At 36.2% G+C, this 25,891-nt stretch overlaps 4 protein-coding genes across 5 annotated transcripts; 2 read left to right on the top strand and 2 right to left on the bottom strand.

Annotated features, from left to right (window-relative positions):
• Positions 1 to 90: 90 nt before the first annotated feature.
• LOC21408567 (beta-glucuronosyltransferase GlcAT14A) lies at positions 91 to 3,302 on the bottom strand. Its single transcript, XM_024165819.1, has 4 exons — positions 2,546 to 3,302; positions 1,356 to 1,431; positions 1,151 to 1,266; positions 91 to 1,001 (listed from the first exon to the last, which is right to left on the bottom strand). The coding sequence occupies exons 1-4, from the start codon at positions 3,030 to 3,032 to the stop codon at positions 487 to 489; spliced, it is 1,194 nt and encodes a 397-aa protein (XP_024021587.1). The 5' UTR covers positions 3,033 to 3,302; the 3' UTR covers positions 91 to 486.
• Positions 3,303 to 7,374: 4,072 nt separating this feature from the next.
• Positions 7,375 to 9,960, bottom strand: LOC21408566 (ELL-associated factor 2). Of its 2 annotated transcripts, none has more exons than XM_024165830.1 (4): positions 9,604 to 9,960; positions 9,132 to 9,499; positions 8,768 to 8,810; positions 7,375 to 8,064 (listed from the first exon to the last, which is right to left on the bottom strand). In XM_024165830.1, exons 1-4 carry the CDS (start codon positions 9,719 to 9,721, stop codon positions 7,616 to 7,618), a joined length of 978 nt encoding a protein of 325 aa, XP_024021598.1. In that variant the 5' UTR covers positions 9,722 to 9,960; the 3' UTR covers positions 7,375 to 7,615. The 2 variants fall into 2 exon arrangements, with proteins under 2 accessions (XP_024021598.1, XP_010096766.1); XM_010098464.2 differs by having other exon boundaries at positions 7,375 to 8,061.
• A 974-nt stretch (positions 9,961 to 10,934) lies between these two features.
• LOC21408565 (ABC transporter G family member 7) lies at positions 10,935 to 16,473 on the top strand. Its single transcript, XM_024165822.1, has 12 exons — positions 10,935 to 11,264; positions 11,383 to 11,573; positions 11,657 to 11,807; positions 12,368 to 12,500; positions 12,742 to 12,943; positions 13,359 to 13,635; positions 14,188 to 14,319; positions 14,456 to 14,676; positions 15,198 to 15,410; positions 15,536 to 15,620; positions 15,740 to 16,040; positions 16,113 to 16,473. The coding sequence occupies exons 1-12, from the start codon at positions 10,998 to 11,000 to the stop codon at positions 16,118 to 16,120; spliced, it is 2,181 nt and encodes a 726-aa protein (XP_024021590.1). The 5' UTR covers positions 10,935 to 10,997; the 3' UTR covers positions 16,121 to 16,473.
• A 1,683-nt stretch (positions 16,474 to 18,156) lies between these two features.
• LOC21408564 (probable 37S ribosomal protein S5, mitochondrial) lies at positions 18,157 to 23,597 on the top strand. The gene is made up of 8 exons (XM_010098462.2): positions 18,157 to 18,810; positions 19,683 to 20,206; positions 20,621 to 20,671; positions 20,755 to 20,862; positions 22,739 to 22,834; positions 22,943 to 23,044; positions 23,130 to 23,189; positions 23,314 to 23,597. Exons 1-8 carry the CDS (start codon positions 18,309 to 18,311, stop codon positions 23,377 to 23,379), a joined length of 1,509 nt encoding a protein of 502 aa, XP_010096764.1. The 5' UTR covers positions 18,157 to 18,308; the 3' UTR covers positions 23,380 to 23,597.
• Positions 23,598 to 25,891: the final 2,294 nt, after the last annotated feature.

Raw genomic sequence — 25,891 nt, 5'->3', positions numbered from 1 at the left:
ACAAGGCATTAACATTTGTGAAAATGGAATTAGACTGCAATGACTGCCGTGGAAAATTGAAAGAGAGAATCTAGTTAATTTCACAACTAATAATTCAAAGAATGAACTTTCTGATAATCAAGTATTCAACAACAGCTGAACAATATAGTCCGATGACAGGGAGAACATACAACCGCATGCAAATGGAAACACAGAGGGAGACCCCTTATTGATTGAGAGGCTGTAGGATGGCTCACGGCTCCAAATAAATGCATGCCTCCATGCTACACACAGCCCAAAATCCCAAGAGTGAATGTTACTTTGTTTCCGGTCGGCTCTGCCGGCGTTATACACATTCGTGAAGCCTGCGGCAAGAGGAGCTCCCAAAAAAATTGCACTTAAGAGGCCAAAGAATGTATCTGAACGAACCGCAGTTTTCAAAACCAAGAAATGCGTTCAGATGGACTGCACCTAATCTTAGAAGGTCTTGCATGAATACAAGGATCTTCATTTGCACTGATTTGACTGTGAATTCCAGTCATCGAGGAGGTTAGTAATAGACTCTTCAAACTTTTTTGCTTGAGGCCCAGGCTTCAAGATATTGACATCACCCCATTGGGAGCATGGATCCATCCACCAGCTTCTCCGGCCAGAGCACCACGCACCTGGGACGAGTCGCTTTTGTCCGCGCTTTAGGACCTTTTCATCAATCAAGTTCAGCACAGGATCATCTTTCTTGAATTGTCTAGCAAAAGCAGCACCGCTTTGAACCATTTGACCAAAATCAGAAATGTTGAGGAAGTGAGGTTCCATCCCTGGGGGACTGTCCCAGATCACATATCTCAAATCACTGTTCACTGTTGTGTTCTTGAACTCTGGTGCGTTGCATATAACGGAATGAAAATAGCCTTCTTCCGACAAAATTACATTGGTAAAGTACATAAGCAGGGTCCGCGGCAGGTTATCCCAACCAAGTATACAAAATTCCAAAAATGATCGACTCAGGGTGACCCATGGTGAACCTGCAGACCAAGAAAGTCACTAATATTCAAGTCCAAATTAATTGAAAAACAAAATTTTGGGTTGAATAAAAGAATGAGATACACACACACACACATATATATATATATATATATAGAGAGAGAGAGAGAGCATATCATAGAGACTTTGCCTGTGAATACTTTAAACGCATCGGGTGTTTTTCGTTTCTGTGTAGCATGAAAAATTTGGCTCCTCCTGGCTAGGTATATCCCCGGATCAACAACAATAGGTTGAAACCTCTGAGATCTGAATAAAGAGAAAAATTGAAACTTAATGATTTTGATTCTTGTATGCCACAAACCTATTTAGCTAAAAGTTAGAGAGGATTTGCATACTCTTTCCATCCAAGGTCACTGGTGTGATCAATGAAATTTAGATCCCTCCTAACAGAGGAGAACACATGAGAAAGATCTGGGGAAAGGGGTGAAAAAACATTAGTAACTCAGCATAATGTACAAGGAAATACCCTCCTAAGTGGACTAATGAGGATTCAAATAGATAATCAACAAAATCAGTATAAAGACCCTCCTAAGTCGGCATAGTTAAGGTGGAATTTAGAAATTCCCAACATAAAACTCAAGTTAATACCAAGTGCTTGTTGCTTGTAAATGTGATATGCAAAAGTTCAACTGGTGGAAAAAAATGAATAGGAACAACAAACATTCTATAAATTAACAGCACAGCACAATAACAAAGAAAGTGATGTTAAATGCCAGTAGATCCGCTCATGGAGTAAATTGAAGTAAATAAATCCTAAGCATAGAAAAACAATGTTATCACTGCCATAACCCCCAATCCAGTTTTTGATCCATGCACTTCAAGAATGGTGCTTATGTAATCACCACTTCCAGCAATGAGTTTACAATCACTCTAAACCAGCTTTTCATTCACGCTTTTCTGGGAGGATCTTGATGAAACTAAAACAACTAATGTTGAGTTTACAATTACATTAAAAGTTTTCAGGAAGATTGGTTTTCACGGTCATATCACAATCAATATGTTGGAAAAGAAGTAATCAAGCCAGACTCATCTTTGCTATTCAAGATTCAGTCTATGTTAACTTGCTGTCATATCATCATACGGATAATGACTATCCAACAATTTTAAGGACATCAAAGGTATTTTCAATCAATTACGCTAAATACACGAATCAATCTGCCGAACATCATACAAATGAAGCCCAAAAGTCAACTTGAAACTTTCAGGATCACAATAAAAATGGGGACTAAGAAAAGTCAACGACATTCTCACCAATCTAATTGATCATAAAGGTGAAAAATTCAATTTAATTTCCCACATCTGTTCTTCTAATGACTCTAGATTCCTCTCCATATTAACATCCCAAGCATCAAAGCAAACTTCATCCAAGATAACAAAAAAAAATTAAAAAAAAAATCTAGTCAATCAAAAGGTAACCTCTTCAAGTAAATTTCAGAAACAATTTACCATCCATTCCCAGCTACAAAATTCAAATTTTCCCGCTAACAAAATATCCAAAAAAAAGAAAAAGACCGAAGAGGCATACCGTCCTGAGTGAGAAGCGGGTAATCCATGGCACTCAAAGGAATAAACCAGTCCCAGCCACTATCAACCTTCAACAAAATAGCCGCGGCGCGGAGAACCGTGGCGATATTGGAAGCCCCCATGTGGGTAAGTCGATCGGGCTTCCCGACCACATCGACGTTCCCGAAAGCCCTAACCGCCGTCACCGACTTCACCAACGCCGACAGCTGATGCCTCTCATCGTCAGACGCATCCACCGAAAGATGCAGAAGGTACCGATTCCTGGGATGGTAAACCGCCAGCAGAAGCCTGAAGATCCGGTCGCAATCACCTTTCCCTCCCCACAAGTAGTAGGCGAAAGCCGGCGGGTAATGCGACCCTTGCTGGACGATCGACGGGAACGGCTTCGGAGAACCAAAAGCGGAGATTGAAGAGAAGAGGAGAAGAATCAGAGACAGAAATGACGCCGAGAAGAGAGTCAAGAGCCATTTCTTCCTCTCAGCTCCCATAATGCTGGTACTACTGTTGGGGCATATGGCTATGGAGGAATTTGTGCTCGGTTTCTCAAGATCGATCTTGCTTTCCGTGGGATTTGGTTTCTTTGGCGATAATGGCGAAGAACAATGAGATTTTCTTGGGCGTCTCGAAGATTGGGCTTTGCTTCCACTGATGAAAAACCGGTTTTCGAAACCGGATCAGATTCAGAAACTGTGAAATTCTCTTTCTTCCTCTCTCTTTCTCTCTCTAAGTTCTGTAATTCTAGGGTTAGGGTTTTCAACTCAGATTTGCTGTTGAAGAAGAAAACAGAGTTCACGAATTCTTTCTTTCTTTCTTTCAAAATTTTCTTTTCTTCGATTTTGAATATTTTGATCTCTGAATTTTCAAGAGCTTTTTGAGTATATTACACATCTTTACGTATCAGTTTTCATGTTAAACAAGCTCAATCCCCACGCGCACTGGTCACGCGTGAATGCACGCTAAAATATTAGAGATGAATGTTTGCCATCTGACGATTGGGATGGTGGCGTGGCGTCACGTATTTACTGACAAAAGTGGGAGATAACGATATGATGTTTACTCAGTGTTTTTCTTGTTTATTATTAATTATTTTCCTCCTGAGAATTGAAATGCTGTCGTTTTTCACCGACGGCAGTTTTGGCATTAACAGCCAAAAGAAGGCGACATGGAATTAGCAAAACGCGGTAGGTGGAAATAGTGGATTTTTTTTTTTTTTTTGTGTGTGGCAAAATTAGTATTGGGATTATTATAATAAGGCACAAGCCTTGGGTCGTGCATAGGTGAGAGTTAGGTTTACGATGACCAAAAGGATTTTTGTCTTTTTTTGTTTTGAAACAGGATTTTTGTCTTATTTCAATTTCAACGGTGAGTACTTTCCTTTTTCTTTTTAACTATATTAAATTTGAGACAATAAGGGGAAAAAAATTTATAAGAGCCTGTTTAGTTCATAAATTAAAATTATGAGATTAGAATTATTTTTTATTTACGTGTATTTTTTATGAGAAAAAATACTATAGTGAACCATGAACCATAATTCGAATCAAAGAATAAATCATCCAACCAAACTGGCTTTAAATTCAATGTTAGAACTTTTGTACAACCATTTTTTTGCTGCAGTTTAAATTTATCAAGAATTAAATGATAAAAAATTAATTCAAACAGTTAAAATTTGAATTGCGTGCTCTCATTCGTTAATTGAGACCCATATGTTTTAGTTAAAAATAAATAAATTCTTTGTTTTAATTTTATAACTGCTTTTGATAAATATGTACTTACTAATTATAAAAATAATTATATGGTGTTAAATCCGGTGGTTGTACAGTATGACAGATGTAGTATTTTTTTATATATGAATTTGAAACTTTTTAAGGTAAAATAGAAACAAGTTATGACCATGTTCATTTCATCAATTCAAGTTTAGAATTTGAATTTTGCTACAGTAAAAAGCTCTCAGAAACAGTCAAATTTAATTTTTTTATTACAATAAAAAGCTCTCACATAAAGTCACATGTCAACTCAAATCAGAGAACTAAATGGACCCTACATGTAAGATAAGAGTATATCATATTTTATTTTGATAAAATAAGTATTACACGAACGTACAAAGCTATTACACAAATGAATAAAAAGTTTTACATTTATCAGACTAGAGCAACCGTTAGACCGAGAACATTTTTTTAGGAATATTATAGCATAGTTCTTTGTTTTTTTTAGTATCATTCAATACTTTTAAAAATTACAGAGGTCATGTTTGATTCTTATATTTAAATTTATAATTTTAATTGTGTTATCATATTTTTTATCTTATAAAAAATTTAAATTTTAAAATTTTAAAATTCTAATTAATAAATTAAAATTAATAATTTAAACTCGTAAATTCAACGAACTTAAAAAATTAAAGAAATTGCATTTTCAACACATTTGTTTATTTGTTTATTTTTGACATTTCTCAACACTAGTTATTAAACTTGTACGTGACGAAATACTTTACGTAATTCACACTTTCTAGAATGTAACTTTTGTTCCAACGTTGCGTCCTTTGGAAAACAAATGTACGTCAGTCGTCCTTGCTTTTCTCTTTAGCCGGGTGATGTCACACTTGTACACGTGTTTTCTTCTTCTTCTTCATTTAACTTTCATTTTCGGATTTCTCGTAGAAACATATTATGATGATGCGGACCTGCGGTAATGCAAATTCAACTCCTACCATATTATCATCATCATTATTCATTATGTTGTATGATGCCATAATGGGACTTTTGTAGTTTCATAAGAGAATACAAAGAAGGAGTTGGGACTTTTATATTAATGGTATTTAATATTCGAGTTGAAAAAGTTAATTAGCGAGGAAATAAATGCCACAAAGAATCATGGCTCCTAAACCATATGTCTGAAAATTGATCGACTTAATGATGTCAAATTGAGGGTACTTTTATAGCCTTTACAAATAAACTTAGGCCCCGTTCATTTTGTTGATTCTAGTTTAAAATTTGAGTTGAGATGTGACTTTATATGGGAGCTTTTTACTGTAGTAAAAAAGTTAAATGTGATTGTTTGTGAGAGCTTCTTACTGTAGAAAAACTCAAATTCTAAACTCGAATTAACGAAATGAACGGGGCCTCAATCTTGTTGGTAACGCGCTTATGTAATGTAGCTCTTTTTTTTTTTCTAAAATAATTATTATAATAGTATTTCTACATTATTCATGACGTCGAGATTTTAAATTTAAATTGTTACCATAAAGATGATAATTAAGCACTCGTCTTATATGCACTTTGATCTAGCACAAAGATAGAGAATGTGTTTTTCCTTGTTAACTAAAAATAAAAAATTTAAGACCCTATTTATTTTGCCGATTCGAGTTTAAAATTTGAGTTTTGCTATAGTAAAAAAGTCTCAGAAACAGTCATATCTAACTTTTTTTATTACAGTAAAAAACTCTCATATAAAGTCACATCTCAACTCGAATTAAAAACTCAAATCAGCGAACTAAACGGGCCTTAAGTTTAGTCTCCTGCAATGCCAATGCTACTATCATTTTGAAATAAGAGTTGTTGAGTATTACTCGTATTTAACACCACAATCACATGAAATTCACACAATTCACATGGAATGAGTTCCACATACATATGAGCGCCATCTGAGATCCACTTTGATAGTTTTTGAAACACTTGTGACTTGATGGTCATGTCATTGATATGAGTTTCATCCAAGGCACATTCAATATGAATTGGAATATTGGACATAAGTGATCTTTTATTATTGGTTAATCATATTTCTGCCATGAACTTTAAGATCATTGTTTGTTTGTCACCAAAACTTTTGAAACTCCTATTTTACTTAATAAATTTTGAATTAGTCTCACTTAATCCATTTTATAAGAGTTTTTGTTCAAAACAAACCGAAAAATAGGAAAAAAATGGATTAAGTGTGGTTATATGTTTTTTTTTTAAAGTTTATTTTAAGTTTGTTTTTAATATAAAAACTATGTGACCGCGATACTTTTTTTTTATGCTATTAACAAAAATTTTAATTTTTACCAAAATTTTTTTTAATAGAGTAGGCTAAATAGAATTTATTTAAAATTTGAGAGAAAAAGTGAAAACTTTTAAAATTAAAGTTCAATAGACCTCAACGATCAATGACATGAATGAGAATAATCCTTTATAATTTTTGCTTCATAAAACTATTCGAAGGGCTTATTAAACTGGTCCCTTGGATGGTCATGCTGCTCATCTATTAATGAGCAGCATAATTCAATGTCACTGGATTTCAGATGGACTCCATCTTACATGCATATTACATATTAAGAAACGAAACGTGTTCAGTACTCGTGAAACCAAACATATTCAGCAGTGGTACTCGTGAAACCAAACATATTCACATTAATTAGTGCCTTTTCTTTTTTTCACCATTGGTGGTGTGAAATCCAAAATCTATCATCGCATAGCAGTATCCTACATGATAAAGTGCTGAGGATTAACAGTTAAGAAACATATTCACATTAATTAGTGCCTTTTCTTTTTTTCACCATTGGTGGTATGAAATCCAAAATCTATCATCGCATAGCAGTATCCTACATGATAAAGTGCTAAGCATTAACAGTTAATACTTGATTGGACTAAAAAGTGGAGAAGACAATTAGGAGTAAGTATAAAAATTACAATATTTTCCCTTAAATCATTTTCGTGGCTGTGTCAAAATCAGTTCAGTTTAGACCACTTCGAATGATATATATATATATATATATATATATATATATGCTTGTATATCAGGATATAGGAAGTAGGAGCGTGCTTTGGAATGTTAAACTGTCACGAGCAGTTGATAATATGCATAAAAAACGAACAATCATTTCTCTATTGTTGCGCTTAGCTCAACTGTGTTAAAACATACAGGTTAGCTTAAATAACTTCATGCCACGAATATTTATTGTCGCCTTCTCTTTTTCAACCCCTATAACCATAATTATCTGGTCAACTCAATAACAACAGTCCAGAGGATCTTATGCTACTTCAGAGTAGCCTAATCACTCGGATTGAATTTTCCGAATCTTCATCACTGCCTCAATCACTCAGATTGAATTTACAGAATCTTCATCACTGCCTTCGCTGTCACTGCTGCTACCGCTACCGCTTCCGCTTCCGCTGCCGCTACTTCCACTTCCACTGCTGCTACTTGAAGTGGAAGTCTGCTCATCCCTCTCCTCCGCATTCACTTGCGCTCGAAGCGCTTCTGCAGCATTTGGCCCCTTGTCAACTTCATCACCACTATCATCAACATCAGCAATCTCATCATCAGTGTCATTTTGATGTGGAACGTTGATATCAAATCCAACGTTAGCTTTATCTTCTGCAGCATTCACATCTTCAGGTAATTCAGCCCCAAAAATGTCCTCGATATCTATATCTTGATGTTCATCGACTTCTTCATTCTCATTCTTAGGATCAGGCGCGACAGAAGAGGTGTTTGGTGGATCAGATGAATAATCTGCAACCCCCTTACTGGCAGATTTTGCACCTGCTGCATTATGTATTAGCATTATCATTCAAAAACACGCCTTGCAAAAAGAACACGTTACGGAAAACTACATTATTAATCCAAAACATCGTACACAAAAATCAAATTCAACTTTGAAATTCTAAGACAGATTTGAAGTGTAATCTCCATTTGTTTGGTCAATCTACTTCACAATACTAATTGGACAAGACTGTAAATTAAGCTTGAAACTCAAATTTTAGAGACAAATGTAATTTTGCAAAGCGTATCTTGCTCTGCCTCCAATAGCATCTGGTTAATGCAAGTGAAGAACAAGGAACCACCTTTCACAAAATTAGTTTTAACTTGAAGCAACTGGTTTGTGGAAGTAAACAACGGATTTCATAACTAAGAAAAACGGAGTAGCAATGGCGACTGCAAGGAGATCATGGCATCTTAACATATAATTCCCAGGACTTTTGCGAAAATTGGTCTCATTATAGATGCGAATAACCAATAGAAACAAACAGTGTTGGTTAAACTCAGAGCCTCATGTGAAAGGCAGAGAAATGCAAGACATTGTATGCATATGGTATACAGGTACAATAACTATAAAGACGAAAAGCGCGGCATTGGCAAAATGGCAACAAGAGAAAACCAACAAGCCCTAAGATTTTACAGAACTGGTTACATCATCAAATGGAGAAAAATGACTTCCATACAAACCAAATAAGAAAATCACACAAACCTGGATTCTCAGACACGCCAATATCAATTCTTTCCACCTCAACCTGCACAAATTTATGGCAAAGGAAGGCTTAAAATATATGGAAAGATAAGAAATTGAAAGAGATATACAATAAAAACAATAAAGATGACACTTGACTAGATCATCTAATCAACACTTCCAAAAGAAATTAGAGTTTTAACAGGAAAAAAGAATGTCAATTCATGAAACTAATCATAACTTTTGGAGCATTACATTGGCAAAATTGTAATCAAAACTCAAAGTTCTTGAGAAGTTAACTAAGTGAAATCAAGCGGCATTTCAACGAAACTCATGTCAAATGCTAAACTTGCAACAGTAAAACATAATGCCAAACAGGAATTACCGGCACGGCGGGGAATGCGCTTCTGCCGACATGAATCGTCTTTGGAGCCTTCGCGACGGGAGAAAGCCGAGGCTCTATCGCCGGTCCGGAAAGAGCCGCCACCGAGGAGGAAGAGGCGGCGGCAGCGGACTCGCCGGGCTGACGGCGATGCCGGAGATGATTCACTGACCGGTGAAGCCGCTCCATTCGGAAAGTCTCGCCATCGAACAACAAAACGGCGTCGTTCTTGTAGTCCTCGCTGCTCCCGTCGAACGTCACCTTCGGTTTCCCTAATTGATTGTTGTGAAACTCCACAGTAACCCTATTTTCCTTCGTCTTGCGCAGCGATCCAGGCTTCGTCTTGTCGATCGAAGCCGGTTTGAATTCATCTGCACCGAAATCAAAATCGAAACCATTAGCAATCAATCATACATTCGCGATTTTGAAGCTTTTCTTTTTCCCGCATTTTCTCGGGAACCAAACAGTGACTTACATCGCAAAGTGCAGTACTTGTTGGAAGCTTCATCCTTGAATGAAGGTCCTAAAGTCAGATTATACCATCGATCGGACTGCGGAGCGGTTTTCGGCTCTTCCTTGGCGTTGTTCACCATATTTCTGTTCAGAGAGAGAAAGAGAGAGAGAGAGAGAGAGTTTCAGGAGCCTGGAACAAAGCTACGGTGACAGGGACGGGACCCGACCGGTGACATGGCACGATCCAATTGGTGGGTGACGGTTGTACCGCAGAGGATCTAGCCGAGTTCCGTACGATATATAAATAGGGTTTTTCTTTTGCTTTCGACGGCGAAGGACTGAATGGAAGAGTTTGCCCCAGGGACAGGGACGATGGCGAGTCGGACATTGAACAATGATTACCTGTCACAAGGATCACATTGAATCGTAGTATCCGCCAATACGGATTTGCCACGTCATAATGTGCTGCAAAATATCTACGTAAATCACTACGATTGGTCTACATGAAGATGATCTTCTGGAGCCGTGATACCTGATAGGGGCTTTTTTCTTCGCAAGTCGTGCTAAAGTTTTTCCCAGCCCTTCACACGTGGGCGGCTCTACCTTTGTATGTTACACACGCACGCATGACATATGTAGTGCCAAGTTTGTACAAAAATCCTTTTATTGTTTTTCATGTAACTGTCGTTTCTTCTTTTATTGCTGTTTTTTCCCCTAAATTTTCTCGTCGTTTTACATGACGCCGTCGTTTCTGGGCTATTGTCGGTTACTTTTCTCGTCGTCGTTTTTCGTGGATATTGTGGCCGTTGCATTCTTCAAGGTAGTTTTCGCTGCTTTGCCGATCAGTTCCTTTTGTCGTTTTTCACTTCATTGTCGTTTATATTTTTTTGTCTCTGTGTTCACATTATTGTTGTGTTTAGCTCCCTTTCTATTGGATAACAACATTCAAAATTTTTATCACACATTTAGCACAACTGCTATATTTATTTTCTCATAATCTCATTAGACTATCAACAAATGCAATTACTTGAGTAATGTTGCAGTTAGGATTAAAAGATCAGAATTAAAATTTAGATCGCTATTATTATTCATTTTACTCTTTTTTGGTTTTTCCCCTCTAATCAATTGGTGGTTGAAAAAAAAAATCCTAAAAATCGAAACTTTAGCCAGTAAAGTAAAATGTAGATTATTCCACCATATCTTATCCTCAAGCAGCCACGCGTCGCTCAGATGAACAATATATTACCGTTTGAGAAAACGATTTCGCATCCAAAACGACACCGTTTGAAACCTTAATTGCCCCGCTTTAAGAAAAATTAGCCGAGAGCCTGAGACGTACACTAATAGAGCTTTTCTTCAGCTGCAGCAGAGGAAGACGAAAACAATGGAAGAGACAGAGTGAGAGAGAGTTTGGACATGGCGGGTTTTGGCGGTAACGGAGTGGGCCAGGTGGTAGCGGGCCTCGGCTCGAGCGGTTTGGGCAAGGCCCTGGCCGCCGTCGCTGCGGCCCTTCTTCTCCGCCTCTTCTCCGGCCCAGGCCCAGCGCTTCCGCCGGAGACCGACTACGACGACGAAGCCGAGGACCGAAACGACGCCGTACCGGACGACTCCGGTAAGGTCATTCCGGTCACAATCCGGTGGCGAAACATCACCTGCTCGCTCTCCGACAAACGTTCCAAATCAGTAACTCTCTAATTTCAATTTCTATTTTTCTTTCTGTTTTCCCTCACCTGTTTGGCTGCCTTGAAAAAGAAAATGTAGGGTTTTGGATGCTGATTTTGTGGTGTTTGTTAATCCCGAGGTGCGATTTTTTCTCAAAAACGTGGGAGGAGAGGCGAAGCCGGGGAGACTGCTGGCGATTATGGGGCCGTCGGGGTCGGGGAAGACGACGCTGCTAAACGTACTGGCGGGTCAGCTAACGGCTTCACAGCGATTGCATTTGTCGGGGTTGCTGGAGATCAATGGAAAGCCTAGTTCGAACAAAGCTTATAAGTAAGCTTTGTTTGGAAATTAAATTTCGGTTAAAATTGGGTTTGAGATTTCTGGTTGATGATTTTTGTGTTGTGTAATGACAGGTTTGCATATGTGAGACAAGAAGACCTGTTTTTCTCGCAGCTTACGGTGAGGGAGACGCTCTCTCTCGCCGCCGAGCTGCAGCTTCCGGAGATAAGTTCTGTGGAAGCAAGAGATGAGTACGTGAACAATCTCTTGTTCAAGCTAGGCTTGGTAAGATTGGATTATTTGTTTTTTTTTTTGTACTTTATTCGATAATTACGCGATGAAGATCTTGGAGGAGAGTTTTGATGGTTCTCTACTTAGAGGGCATGTTGAAAGTGAGGGGGAGCGTGTTTCCTTTTACCAACTATTCACTGTTTATTTAGGATATCAGGAATAGTAATTTAGTAGGCTGTAGGCTCAGTCCCTCAGTATTGTTTCTCGGTTGATTAGAAATGCTTTTTTATTTATGCGCAAAGGCATTTTAGTAAATAAAATGACAGATTCCTATTCATAAGTTTAGTAAACACTAAAAAATAATTGAATCGTATACAGTTCCACTCCCCAATAGATAAGTAAAGGCTTAAAATGAATCAGTAATCCTCATTCTTTTACTTTTCTTTTTCAAACCCATTACCTTTCCCATTGCATTCCATTACAGTTTGGTAATCGGGTTTTGAGTATTGGGTTGGAAATGATTGGAAATGAGTGATTTTGTTTTGATTTGGTTTTCCCATTCTTGATTAAGTTTTGTGGTTGAACCTTTTTTTTTTTTCTTTGTTCTTCAAAAGGTCAGTTGTGCGGATACGATTGTTGGTGATGCCAAAGTCCGAGGAATCAGTGGGGGTGAGAAGAAACGATTGTCTCTGGCATGTGAACTGATTGCAAGCCCGTCTGTAATATTTGCTGATGAGCCCACAACCGGTTCGACTACTTTTTGAAACTGCATTCTTTATTTTGTCATACTTACGTTCATAAATCATTGGTTGTTGCTAGGTTGATGTAGCACAATAAAGAAGTGGGCATCATCTTATTCCATAATTTAACATATCAGACATATGTGTTCTTACTGCCAAAGCACGATTGTTTCAATTACATATCCATTGTCCACATAAGCTATTCTTCTTTGTATTTTAACAAAAGAAGTTACTAATGGTGCTTTCAGGACTTGATGCCTTCCAGGCAGAGAAAGTAATGGAAAATCTCCGACAGCTTGCACAGGACGGACATACTGTAATTTGCTCCATTCATCAGCCCAGAAGTTCTGTATATGCTAAATTCGACGATGTTGTCTTGCTAACAGACGGTGCACTTGTTTATGCTGGTCCTGCAAAGGATGAACCACTGGCATACTTCTCTACATTAGGGTTGTCCTCTAAACTTTGTCCATCTTTTTTTTTTTTTAATCTTTTGTGGTCAATGCTTTTTTCCAAATTGTATTGAAGGATTTTTATTGTTATTTTTACGGGATAATGAGAGGTTTTGTCTGCTTCATACGGCCCATTCTCACATTTTTATTTTGAATTGGACCCCTGGATTGACAATGAGCAAATCTATAACTTGAATTACTGCAGAACAATTTTTTCTCTATTCTATTGATTGACTTGGTATAACATGCCATCTTTTTAGCTTCTTGATCAATATTTGTTACTTCTAGTATTCAAATAATTATCAGATTTACTTGCATGCACCAGCATGTACACTTCAATCACTCTCTAAATTTTGTGCCTGCTGTAACATGTCATGACTCCAAATTTTGACTAACGATGGTTGTTTTAACAGATACCAATGCCCAGATCATGTGAATCCTGCTGAATTTCTGGCTGATCTCATATCGATTGACTACAGTTCTTCTGCAAGTGTTTACTCATCTCAGAAAAGAATAGATGGTCTTGTTGAGTCATTTTCACAACAATCTTCAACAGTTCTGTATGCAACCCCAATTGCAATAAGAGAGACCTCCAAGAGTAGTACGAAGTTCAACCAGAAAAGTATAGTTAGAAAGAAGGGAGGTTGGTGGAGGCAATTCTGGTTGCTCCTTAAACGTGCATGGATGCAGGTTATTTATTTCATTCGTTGTTCCATGTTCAATATTTACTCTTGTTAGTATGGCATGGTAGAAATAAGAAATCAGAGTTCTTTATATTAATGAAGAGGTTGAACTGCCGAAGAATATTTGGCATATTTACCTAATTGAGTTCTTAAGTAGCTGAGATTTAGTTATTCTTTTTCAGTCTTCCAACAATATTGCCTACTAATTTTGAAGGTTCATTGAAAAAGAAAAAAGAGAGAGACAAACAAGATGGTTCATTGAAAAAGAAAAAAGAAAGAAAGACAACCTATATGGTTAATCTCTAACAATTTGCAAGACATATGTTGACATTTGTTGATTCCGTTTGGCGTAAAACTTATTCTATTAACTAAATACTTTCGGATAAAAAAAAAACTAAATACTTTTTTTACTACCGAGTCAGAACTTTTCTCTTTTCCACTTTTAGCATTGAACAGTTGGGGAGAGCTACAGCCACGTAAATATAATTGCTTCCCATAACAATTTGAGTTGTTTCAGAATGAAACTCAAAATCCTCATTTGATCTGATTGGCTCGCTAGGCTTCTCGTGATGGGCCAACAAATAAAGTTCGGGCAAGAATGTCGGTTGCATCAGCTATAATATTTGGGTCAGTTTTTTGGAGAATGAGAAGATCTCAGACATCGATTCAAGACAGAATGGGATTGCTTCAGGTGTGAAAGTTCATTGATTCCATTTGAAAGTTAGAAACCCAGTCCCTTCTACTTTCTATGTATTATATATTTACTGCAAGCACACTCTGCATCAGATTAGAGTAAGTTAGTTGGTTTCATGAATACTCTCTTTCAGGTTGCTGTAATAAACACGGCAATGGCAGCTCTAACAAAGACTGTGGGAGTTTTCCCCAAGGAGCGTGCAATAGTTGACAGAGAGCGTGCAAAGGGTTCTTATAAATTGGGACCTTACCTGCTTTCTAAGTTGTTGGCTGAGATTCCAGTTGGAGCTGCGTTTCCATTAATGTTTGGTGCTGTGTTGTACCCAATGGCCCGCCTTCATCCGACTCTGTCTAGGTATACAACTCTTACTCTATGTGCTTTTTGATACCGATCATTTCTTCAGTTTCCTTTATTATTTAATAATAATTGGTGTATGCTTAGATTTGATGAATATATGCTAAACTAGTTGTGGGATGTCCATTTAATAACTGATAGTAGACATGACATTTGAGACACACAAAAACTATCACAGAAGCAAATGATTCCACCAGAACTATACTCGATTAGGTTTTACATTCTTTAAGTAAATGATCTAAACTTCTGGTCATTGCAAGATCAATTAAATCATATATGTGACTGGAATGTTGCTGAAGTTTATAGAAACCTCAACATATCCAAAACATTTGCGTTGCAACAATCATAAACATGTAAGTTTCTACATGGCCTATACGAGAGTTTTCTACAGATTATCTTATAGAGTTTTCTACAGATTATCTTATGGTTGACTAATAGTTTGAGCATTTCAACTCTGTGGAGGATGGATGGTTATGATCTGTAAGTACTATGTACCCACTTCAAAATTCTTCCCCTTATAGGTTTGGAAAGTTCTGTGGCATTGTGACTGTGGAATCCTTTGCTGCGTCAGCTATGGGTCTTACCGTTGGGGCTATGGTTCCATCCACTGAAGCAGCAATGGCAGTGGGACCCTCTCTTATGACGGTTTTCCTTGTCTTTGGAGGCTATTATGTTAATGCAGAGAATACGCCGATCGTCTTTCGATGGATACCTCGTGTTTCTCTTATAAGATGGTAAAATAAGTGATATCCTCCCAATAAAGAAAACAATGCTGAGAAACTGCTTTAATCTCAATGTGATAAAGCTGCTGGTTGTTTTTTCCTATCAAATAACAGCATAGTTCTTTCCAAACTTTCAGGGCCTTTGAAGGACTTTGTGTCAACGAATTTAAAGGTCTTGAGTTTGATCATCAGCATTCCTACGACATTCAAACTGGAGAACAGGTAATGGGTGATACATGGATATTGTATATGTCTCTGTCTATACAACGACATCAGTTTGAGAACTCATGATGGATATAGCTGTTAAGGAAGAACTTTTGTTTCTTTTATTAATCTTGCAGGCACTCGAGCGCCTCTCATTTGGAAACAGTCGGATTAGGGACACAGTGGTAGCTCAAAGTAGAATACTCTTATTCTGGTATTGTACCACATACCGTCTCCTGGAGAGAAACAAGCCCAAATACCAGCAGCTTGAGCCCCCACCACTTGATCAAATCAAACCACAGCTACAACTTGAGCCTATTAACAAAGACCAAGTAGAGCAAAACCCGCCAAAAGAATCTCCACAACCCGATCAAGTTGAGCAAAACCAGCAGCTCGAATCACCTGTGATTGACCAAATCCGACCATTTATCCTGGAAGGTTTGTAATTACTTCGGCGTTAATAGATCTTCTCGTCAGATTTACAGCTATTTATTGATTTGTCTCGTACAGGTGCCTAAGTAAAAGGAGCTAGATGTCTTTCAAAATGATGGAGGCCCCATGTAGAAAACTAATGTTGTCATTTTGTAATGGTTGTACATTCAAAACCAGTTTAGGAGTCTCACCAGGACGATCATGCTTATTGTAACTGATCGAATTCGACCAGGGTGTGTGCTTTTGAGCCCTGAAATGGATGACGGATGACTAATGGTCGTTGTAAACCAAATAGACAGCTTTTCATTTCCAAACTCTCAAGTTCTATTTTAGAACCCACAAAAAAATAAATAAATAATAAAAGAAAAAGGGAGCAGCCTGGACATCATTGGAGGACCATTTTCGTGCCAGTCTAATGGAAGTTAAGAGTCATTTGTTACACTCTATTGGAAATTGACAAGGTAATTATGCAAATAAAATGTGAGAGAGATAAGCTGGTATTAATTAGATGATACATTCATGTTTCATTCAATTTCCGGAATCATTAATCACGATTTGTAATTTGTAAGTTCAATTTCTAAGTTTTGGTACTAAAAGCGTTAAGCGAGTGGAGTACGCAAATCAGAATTCATGATGCATGAATTTTTGATTCATGTATAATCATTGTTTGTTGTTTTGCTTTTTTAATTAAAAAATTTTGATTTTGTTTATGCTGCGGCGGCAAGCTCTGATATTAGTTTGTAAAGATATTTTGATTCTTTTTTTAGTAAAAAATTGAGTCTTAAAATTCAAAACCTACCAATGTCCAAACCCAAAAATTGAGTCTTATAATATATGTGAATAAATCTGAAACATACCTCAGAAAAAAAAATTATAAAAACACGAGGTGTAAATATGTATACAATTCATTAGAAGAAATAAACAATTCTCCTCGATTGTAATAATAGCTTAAAAAAATAAAATATTGTTTATCTAAACTAATGTTGCATCTTATTAATTTGTTTTTCTTTGAAGGAATAGTGTTTACACAATTAAAATTAAGATGGTTCTATTCACACCCTTTAACTTACCCTCCACACCCTTTTCTAAACACACACCTCACATAATTTAAAAAAAAAATTAAATTTACATATTAGACACCTTTATTATTTCAAAATTACCCCTAACTATTTTCAAAAAAATTATAAATTCTTAAACACTTCTTTTGACATCCAACATTTTGTTTTATTTTGTTATTTTGATATTATCATCTCTTTATATTTTTCCTGAAGCTTTGGCCATGGAATCTTTTTTCATATATAAAGAAAATTTACTAGTACATTTTCTTAGAAAAATAAGGAACATAAATACGAGCATAAAGGCAACGTAATTATCATATCAATTGAGGTATTGATAAAAAAGACAAAAGGAAACAAAAAAAATCAAAATCAAAAGAGCATAAGCAAGAAAAAAAAAAAGCATATACAACGTTTTAAAAAAGAAAAAAATCCAAAAGGAAATGTTTAACTTTAAAAAATGATTAGTAAATTTCAAAAAACAATATTAGTAGAAGAAAACATAAAAATTAAACAAGAAAAGATCCTCATACAATAAATAGTCAAGAAAATCTAAAATGCTACTTTTTGGAACCAGAAAAAGAAAAATTAGAATTTTGTTATCGAATTCAAAATAGCAATTATTTATAAATTTAGATATGACATGTGAGGTGTGTTGAAAAAAAAAAATTTATAATACAATTTAATTACGTGATTATGTCTATTATAATTGTTTTTTTAAAGCTCATAATTGTCTTTTTTGTAATTTTATGTGAGAATTTTTTATTATAAAAAGTTTTAATATAAAAAGAAGGTGTGAAGAGTAAAAATTAGTGTGTAAAATTATTGTCTAAGTTAAAAAACAAAACAAATATTTTTTTAAGGGAACAAAACAAATATTATATTACACGTATGCTTTGAATTGAGACCAAAAAAAAATTACAAAACCCAGAAAATATACTATAAAAATTAACAAGAAACAAGGAAAAAAAGATTGAGGAGGAAAAGAAAAAAATAAAAAAGACCAGAGGTAACTAAATTAAAGTTTCAAAAACCCAGAAGGCTGGAACTAAACCCTAACCCCCTGACAAAAATCTTGATCTCACTCACTCACTCACTCACTCAGCCCCGAGAGAAAACCACTTTCACAGCTAACGCACAATCTCGTCTTCCTCATCGTATAAATGAATTTGAACAGGCAATAGCATTAATCAATTTATTAAATACTTACAAAAAAGAAATGTCTAAATCACAGCCATTTTCATGGGTTCGTCTTCTCATCAACCAATCCCTAACCAAACCCACCGTCTCCCCATTTTGCCGACCACTTTCCTCCACTTTCCGCCACTTTCCCGCCTCCCAAACACCCCGTCCTCCCCCCTTCCCTTCCCAAACCGCCCGTTTCTCGACGGCGGATAGGGATCCCGTGCGGGATCTCCTGGCGGACGTGGAGAGAGACAGGCAGAGAGAGAGAGAGCAGAGAATAAAGGCCGGCCTCGGGACCAGCGACATCGACGCCGAAGATGAGGAGGACTACATGAATGTGACGCCATTGATAGAGAAGATGGCGAGGCGGATGAAGCATATCAGCGACAAGGACTTGATGTGGGACGAGGAGCCCACCGACTCTGAGAGCGAGGAAGACGAGAGGTTCACTCCCGACGCCATTAAGAAGTATAACGAAATGCTTGACAGGAAGGTCAAACGCCAAAAGGAGCTGCTCAAGAACTTCGACGAAGCTAGTAATCTTTCAATTTTGTTTTATGTGATTTGATTCTTTTTTTTTTTCTTTTTGCCTGCGTACTTTGCACTAGAAGAGGAGTTTTAAATTGATAAACACGCTAATTCTTTAGTAACAAGAGCAATACAATGAGAGAAAATGAGCAAATGATTCACTCTAAATATGAGAGTTTAAGTCTACTTTCGACTGCTTTCTCTATGATGAAGAAGAATTACAAGAGAATCACACGCTCGCCACAACTTTGTGTTGAGGCGATAATTACACTTTCTCATACTTAACATAAGTTACTGTCCGATTTTTAGATTTTTTTTTTTTTTTTTTTTTTTTGGGCCTGGCTTATGATTTATTCTCAAGTAAATAACACATGGGTTTATGAGGGTTTGACAGGGTTAGTTTCTTAGCAATTTTGGGAGAAGAAAAGAAAATTGTAGATTAAAAGCTAGGCTTGCCCATTTCTTGCTGTCATTTTAGAAAAGAAAAATGATGGTTAGTGTTGATGGGATTTTGAAATGAATTATTCATTGGTTTCAATGGGATTCTTTGGTATTTTCTTAGTGTAATTCGATCAGATGTGTTGATTGACTTTGGATTTTCTGACACCCGACACTTGATGACAGCTTTTATAATGGAAGAATACGATTGAAAGTTTGAGTAAAAACATTTCTATCTTTGTGGAGGAATGTAGGGTTCTTGGTGGGAGTAGATGGAGATGTACATTCAATATTGGGCTTATCTTTTCTTAGTTTCCCCTTTCAAAGACGGAAAATGGTTTTTATTTGTTGTGGAGTTGATAAGATTTTAAATGTATTTTTTCATCGCATAGGCGTGGCAAGGCTTGATGAGATGTGTTGATTTACTTTGCATTGCTTACAGAGACCCTTGATGATGCTTTTAAGTGGATGTATAAGATTGACAAGTTTGAGAACAAACATTTCCGGCTTCGCCCTGAATATATGGTCATTGGCGAGTTGATGAACCATCTCAAAGTTGCAGAGGGAAAGGATAAGTTCATTCTTCAGATGAAACTAAATAGGGCTTTGAGGTTGGTGGAGTGGAGGGAGCAATATGATCCAAATAATCCCGCCAATTACGGGGTATTTCAAAGTACGAATCAAGTCCAGGGTGTTTCCTTGGTAGATGACTTAGAGAACGAGCTAGATGAGATACCAGTTGCCAAACTTGACAGTGACGATGAAGAAGAATTTGATGACATGAAGGAGAAAGAAGATGCGCTGTTAGAAAAAATAAATGCTATTGACAAAGCACTTGAAGAGAAGTTAGCAGCATTGGATCATACGTTTGGAAGGAAGGGTAAACTTCTAGAAGAGGAGATTAAAGATCTTGCAGAGGAAAGAAATTCTTTGACTGAGAAGAAGAGAACACCTCTCTACAGGAAGGTAACAGCACAAGGCATTGAGTTAGCATCTTATTGCTAATATTGATATTTATTTAATATAATCATACAGGCGTGAAAGGAGTTCTTGCATGCTTCAGATTAACCTTTCTACGTTCATAATTTTTCAAAGTATGAATTTCCTTTCTCCTAAATCTCTTCATGCGTTTCTGTCCTAATATGGTTTGATCTCAGAGTTTAAATACTATTGCAATCTCTTGTTGGCTATACAATGAAGTAGTAGTTGAAATGTCTTCACGTAATGTTGTAGAAAAGTCTGTTTTTGGTATTTCGTGACTATATGGATAATCAGGCAACTATTTGGTCAATTACTGTTTGTAAATTTAGTTAGACGTCTTAAGTTTCTCGTTTGTTATAAATATTTGCTTTAATTGTAGTTACCATCGATCACTGGCAGGGTTTTGATGTGAAGGTGATTAACGTGAACCGCAGTGTTAAAGTTACAAAGGTATTTTAACCATCTTGTATATTTCTCTTTGGAGAGAAGAATGCATTTACAGTTCTTATATGCCATACTCCTTTATGATTTAGGGGGGCCGCATGGCTAAGTATTCTGCCATAGTAGCTTGTGGAAACTATCACGGTGTTGTTGGTTTTGCGAAAGCGAAAGGCCCAAAAATTCCTGTTGCTGTTCAGAAGGTATTTTCTTGGTGCCGTAAAATTCTACAGTATTATGCCCCTGTTTGTTTCAACAACTCAAACTGTTGTTTTGGATTCAAACCTTAGTTCAGGATTCAAATTGGTGTTTGAGAGAGTAAAATTCAAGGACAATTCAAATCATTAACAATGGTTCAAGGACAACTCAAATTGTTGATTTTAGAATTCACCTCCCCCCTAAATTCTGACAATCCGAATTGTTGTCAACAGTCCAATAGTTCTAAATTCTACTTTTTCTCTCTCTTCAATTTCAATCTTAAAAATGTCATAATTTTTTCGTTTTAATTCCAATTGAGATGATTTTTTTTATGTGTTCATAATCAAGAGAGGAGCAAATCTCCACCCATATTGCATATTTTTTAATGTCATTTATAATGTGGTTTTATAAGGCCCCGTTCATTTTATCGATTCGAGTTTTGTTATACTAAAGAGCTCTCAGAAACAGTCACATCTAATTTTTTTGCTACACTAAAGCTCTCACATAAAGTCACATATCAACTCGAATCAGTGAACTAAACGGGCCCTTAAGATTTGTTACAAAACTCTAATGATAGTTTTCAACACTTTATCCAAACACAGTTCGTATTTTATTCCCAATTCAAATTACAATTGTTTGCATATCCAAACGACAGTTCGCATCACAGTTTGAATCACCACAGTTCAGATTTTACAATTCTAACCAAAATGGTTTCAAATCTCCACAGTTTGAGTTGTTGAACCAAACAAGCCCTATATATTTGGTTTATCATGATTTGATTTTCTTTTCGAGTCTCAAAGAGTTAGATAGATATGCTTGGATGGATGACCTTGGTGCTCTCGTTCAGAGTTAATTTTCAAAATGTCTACTTTGCCTAATAGGATCTGGTGTAGATCAGGGGATCTGACGTGACTGAAGGAGGCCTTTGTTGAGTCCTACACACCTGTAATCATATAGTGCATGTTTTCAGTAACTCTAAGTCTCTAACACATATGATGATGACGTACCTGCTCTACGTAACAACCCCTTACAATACCAGCTTGCAAGGGGAAGGGATCCCAACAGCTTACAAACCCACTAATCATCTTGCATTTATTCCATGTGGGACTTTTGGTATCTAAAACTCTAGTCACAAAATATTCTCCCACTTAGACCAAGGAATAACAATTCCACTTTTTTTACGAACCACAGTAGTATGCCCTCTTTTATAGTTAATACTAGTAAGGAATCCTAGCAAACTCCTGTTTCTTTGCGTAAGCAAAATTTACAAAGGATTTTATTATTATGATGGTTATGGTGGTCTTTTTTTTGTCTATGGTCAGAGTTTCAGTTTCATCCCTTTAAAATTTGACTTGAATGAGGTTCTATGTGATCAGATGGGGAGTCGGGAATATGATAATTAAATAGTATGTGATCTCTGATAAGTTAATGAAAGGACCTATATACGCACACAGTCCAGAATTAAATCATGCTGGTCTGCTATAGATGGAGATAAATTAGCTCAGAACAGAAGCTTTGTTCTAAGGACCGTGCTTAATAAGAACTACATGATACAAGAGATATGAAAACTGAAATATCCATCTGGCACGATCTGTCTTCCATGAGTTCGAACTCTAATGTGAATGATTCTTTTCCACAAATAAATAAGTAAATAATAAAAAATGCAAAATAAAACTGCTGCAACAGTGTGGGTAATCAATATCTTTATTCTTTTCGAACTCTAATGTGAATGATTCTTTTCCACAAATAAATAAGTAAATAACAAAAAATGCAAAATAAAACTGCTGCAACAGTGTGGGTAATCAATATCTTTATTCTTCCCCCCCCTTTCTCCCTCCTCGGTTTGTAGTTAGTGACAAAATGGTCTATTTACTGCAACAGGCACATGAGAAATGCTATCAAAATCTTCACTACGTAGAACGATACGAAGACCATACGATTCCGCATGCGATACAAACAAATTATAAGAAGACCAAGGTATTCAATCAACTCAGTTGTTAACATTTTTGTCCTTTTTCTTTTTTATTATTGTTTTGTTTTTCCTTTTTCCCACTGCAACTGCTTAATTTTGAGCTGAAAATGCAGATTTATCTGTGGCCAGCACCCACTAGAACAGGTCTAGTAGCAGGGTGGAAAATAGTCCAAACCATTTTGAATTTAGCAGGTTTCAAGAATGTCAAGACAAAGGTAATCAAATCAAGTGGCAAAGTGAGAATCAAATTTCTAGATGATGTTTTTCGGGTCTAAATTGATATGCATTTATTAATGTTAGGTTGTCGGGTCGAAGAATCCATTCAACACGGTTAAGGCTCTCTTCAAAGCCCTTACTTCGGTAAGTAGCAGAACATTCTTCATTTTCTTGCTGGTACTTTGATGATCCAAAGGGTTCTATTTTCAAGAATGAGTATTAGTTTTTGCATTTTAACGTTTGTGTCTCCGTTTCTCTGCCTTTCCAGATTGAAACTCCCAAGGATGTACAAGAGAAGTTTGGTCGGACCGTGGTTGAGAAGCACCTTCTTTGATATTTTAAAAATGACGGGTGTGTTTCATTTTTTTTGGGCTTATTTTCCAGTGATTTCGCTTGTGTCTATGGATTTTGAGGAGTTTGAAGTCCCATTTTTTCCCGATTAGATGAAATAAACGATAAAACAATAGAAATAAAGAGAAAAATATAGCTTTTGGGGAAAGCGTTTTGGTTGTATTATTGAAATTTGATTTAGTTACAACTACCTTTCACCATTTTCCCATTTCCCATTTCTAGCTTCTCAGCTTTGTATTGTCGTATTACTACAATCCTTGCAATATTTGTTTTTATATAATATGCTCACACACAGATATAATGTATATAGAAAAAAAGAGAGATTATTAATGAGCTTGCTTGTCAGCACCCAATTAATACATTTGATTAGAGTTGCAAAGGAAAATGCTAAATCTCAGGAGTCAGGATTTTGTAAACTTACTAGTCATCTAGTTCACTGCATGTGCATAATGTTTCAATAATGTCACATTTATGTGTCTTACCATATTTAGCTACTCTGTTAATTTCTAACGTTGTTATTATTATTTTTTTCCCTGCTTAATTTTTAACTGCAAGGGAACTATGGCAGTGATGACAATATCTGTACATATATTTATGTAGTACGCATCACAGTATTTGTCTATTAGGCAATAGAAACAATGTTTAACAAATTTAAGCAGATTAATGGGAGTGGGAATGGGATTTTTTGTGGGTCGGGTTGGCGGGATGTTTCTCGTGCCCCAAACCTGTCCCCGTTGCCATCCCTAGGCATGAGTAGCTTGGCTTGCTGAAGGAGTTTCGAGTCTCGATTGTTGTGTAAGTTCTGACCATTGTGTTGTGTATATGTCTTTAAAAGGCTACAAGTAACGACATTCTCAGTTAAGATGATGGGATTCAAGAAATAGGATATGATAGCTTAAACTTAGAGATGACTGAATCAAAGGGAAAGGAGACAATCTCTCCTTAGAGACAATTACCCCTTAGAGTGCATGAGTATGAATTTAGACATTTGTTTTTTACTTTTGATTAATATCATTTTTGTCAAATAACTATATTAGTCAAAATGGTATTAATTAAAATTAATGGGTAAACATCAAGATTTATGCACCTTTTAATGTCAGCAATTCTCTCCTAAATTAATGATATAGCAAGAATATTAGAGGAAAAGCCACGTTACTAACTTGTTTCATATTCATTATTATGGTACCCTGCAATATACTAGACTTAGTCGAGTTCATCAGCTGCATGTATTGGTCAACTTCCAAAAAAAAAAAATGAAAATTCAAGCACAAATACATTATGGCATTCTTCAGTTGGTTTAAAAGTCGACGAAAAAGTCGAGATGTTTTTTCTGGTTAGTTAGGAAAATCTGAAGATCTAGTTTCATCACCAAGTTGGTCTCAATCAATATCAATATCAATCAACATCAATATCATCATTGAGTTGGACCCACCAAATAATTCATCACCAACTTGGAGTTCTGGGTTCCTCATCAACCCAGACCTAGTCATGCTCATAGTAATTGCATTCCATGTAAGATTATATCCAATCCCGTGTGTAGCCACCGTCTTCTCTGAAACTTTCCAATTTAAGAGGGAATTAATCACTTAATTAAAATACGCGTTTTTAATTTCGGCTCTTGTTTTTTTCCTTTTGGGATATTTTATTTTTAATGTTTCCTCTGAACCACAGCATTTTTTCCCTTTTAAGCCAAAAAAAAAGGAAAAAAACAATATAAGGGTGCATTGAATTAAGGGTGATAATTCGTATCACGTGTCGTGTTCGTATCGTATTTTATTCAGTTTTTTTTTTAAATTTACAATCAATCATAACACGACCCGTGACACGAAATTTTTTAAAAATCGCAACACAACAAGACATGATCACTTTATGAGTTGATACGACACGACACAAAAATAAGTCGTGAAACAAAATTGACCCGTCAACCTAAAATTGACACAAAAATTATATATTTTTTAAAAAAAATTTACATATTATAAATAATTTAAAATTCATAACACAAATACAATAACATCCATCAAAATTAAGCAAATAACAGTATAAAATTTTGAGTATAACTATCATGATATTACAAGTTCATAATAAAATTTAAATATGTAATGAAAAATATATATATATATATATATTTTAGTTTTTTACGAGTTTCATATCGTTTAGTGTTAGGCGAGTCCAACCTGAAATTAACACGTATTTTTCGTATTAATTTCAAGTCGACTCAATTCTGACATGAACAATTTTTTTTCAACCTTAACCCGTAAATTTTGAGTCGTGTTGTCGTGATTATTATGACCCGTACATTGAATCCAAGTAACATCTTTGCATTGGACTCTTGCATGTGTAGCAGAAACTAGGGCTGGCAATTCGTGTTCGCGGGCCGTGTTCGGGCTGACACGATTACGGCACGACACGATTATAGTGAGCACGAACACGACACGATTAATAAACGTGTCAGAAACCCAAACACGAACACGACACGCTAATAACACGGTTAACAC

Source organism: Morus notabilis, unplaced genomic scaffold, assembly GCF_000414095.1.
Source record: "Morus notabilis unplaced genomic scaffold, ASM41409v2 Scaffold451, whole genome shotgun sequence".
In the NCBI taxonomy this organism is placed as follows: Eukaryota; Viridiplantae; Streptophyta; class Magnoliopsida; order Rosales; family Moraceae; genus Morus; species Morus notabilis.
Note: the sequence above shows the minus strand (reverse complement) of the source record. Positions and strands in the feature narration are given on the sequence as shown.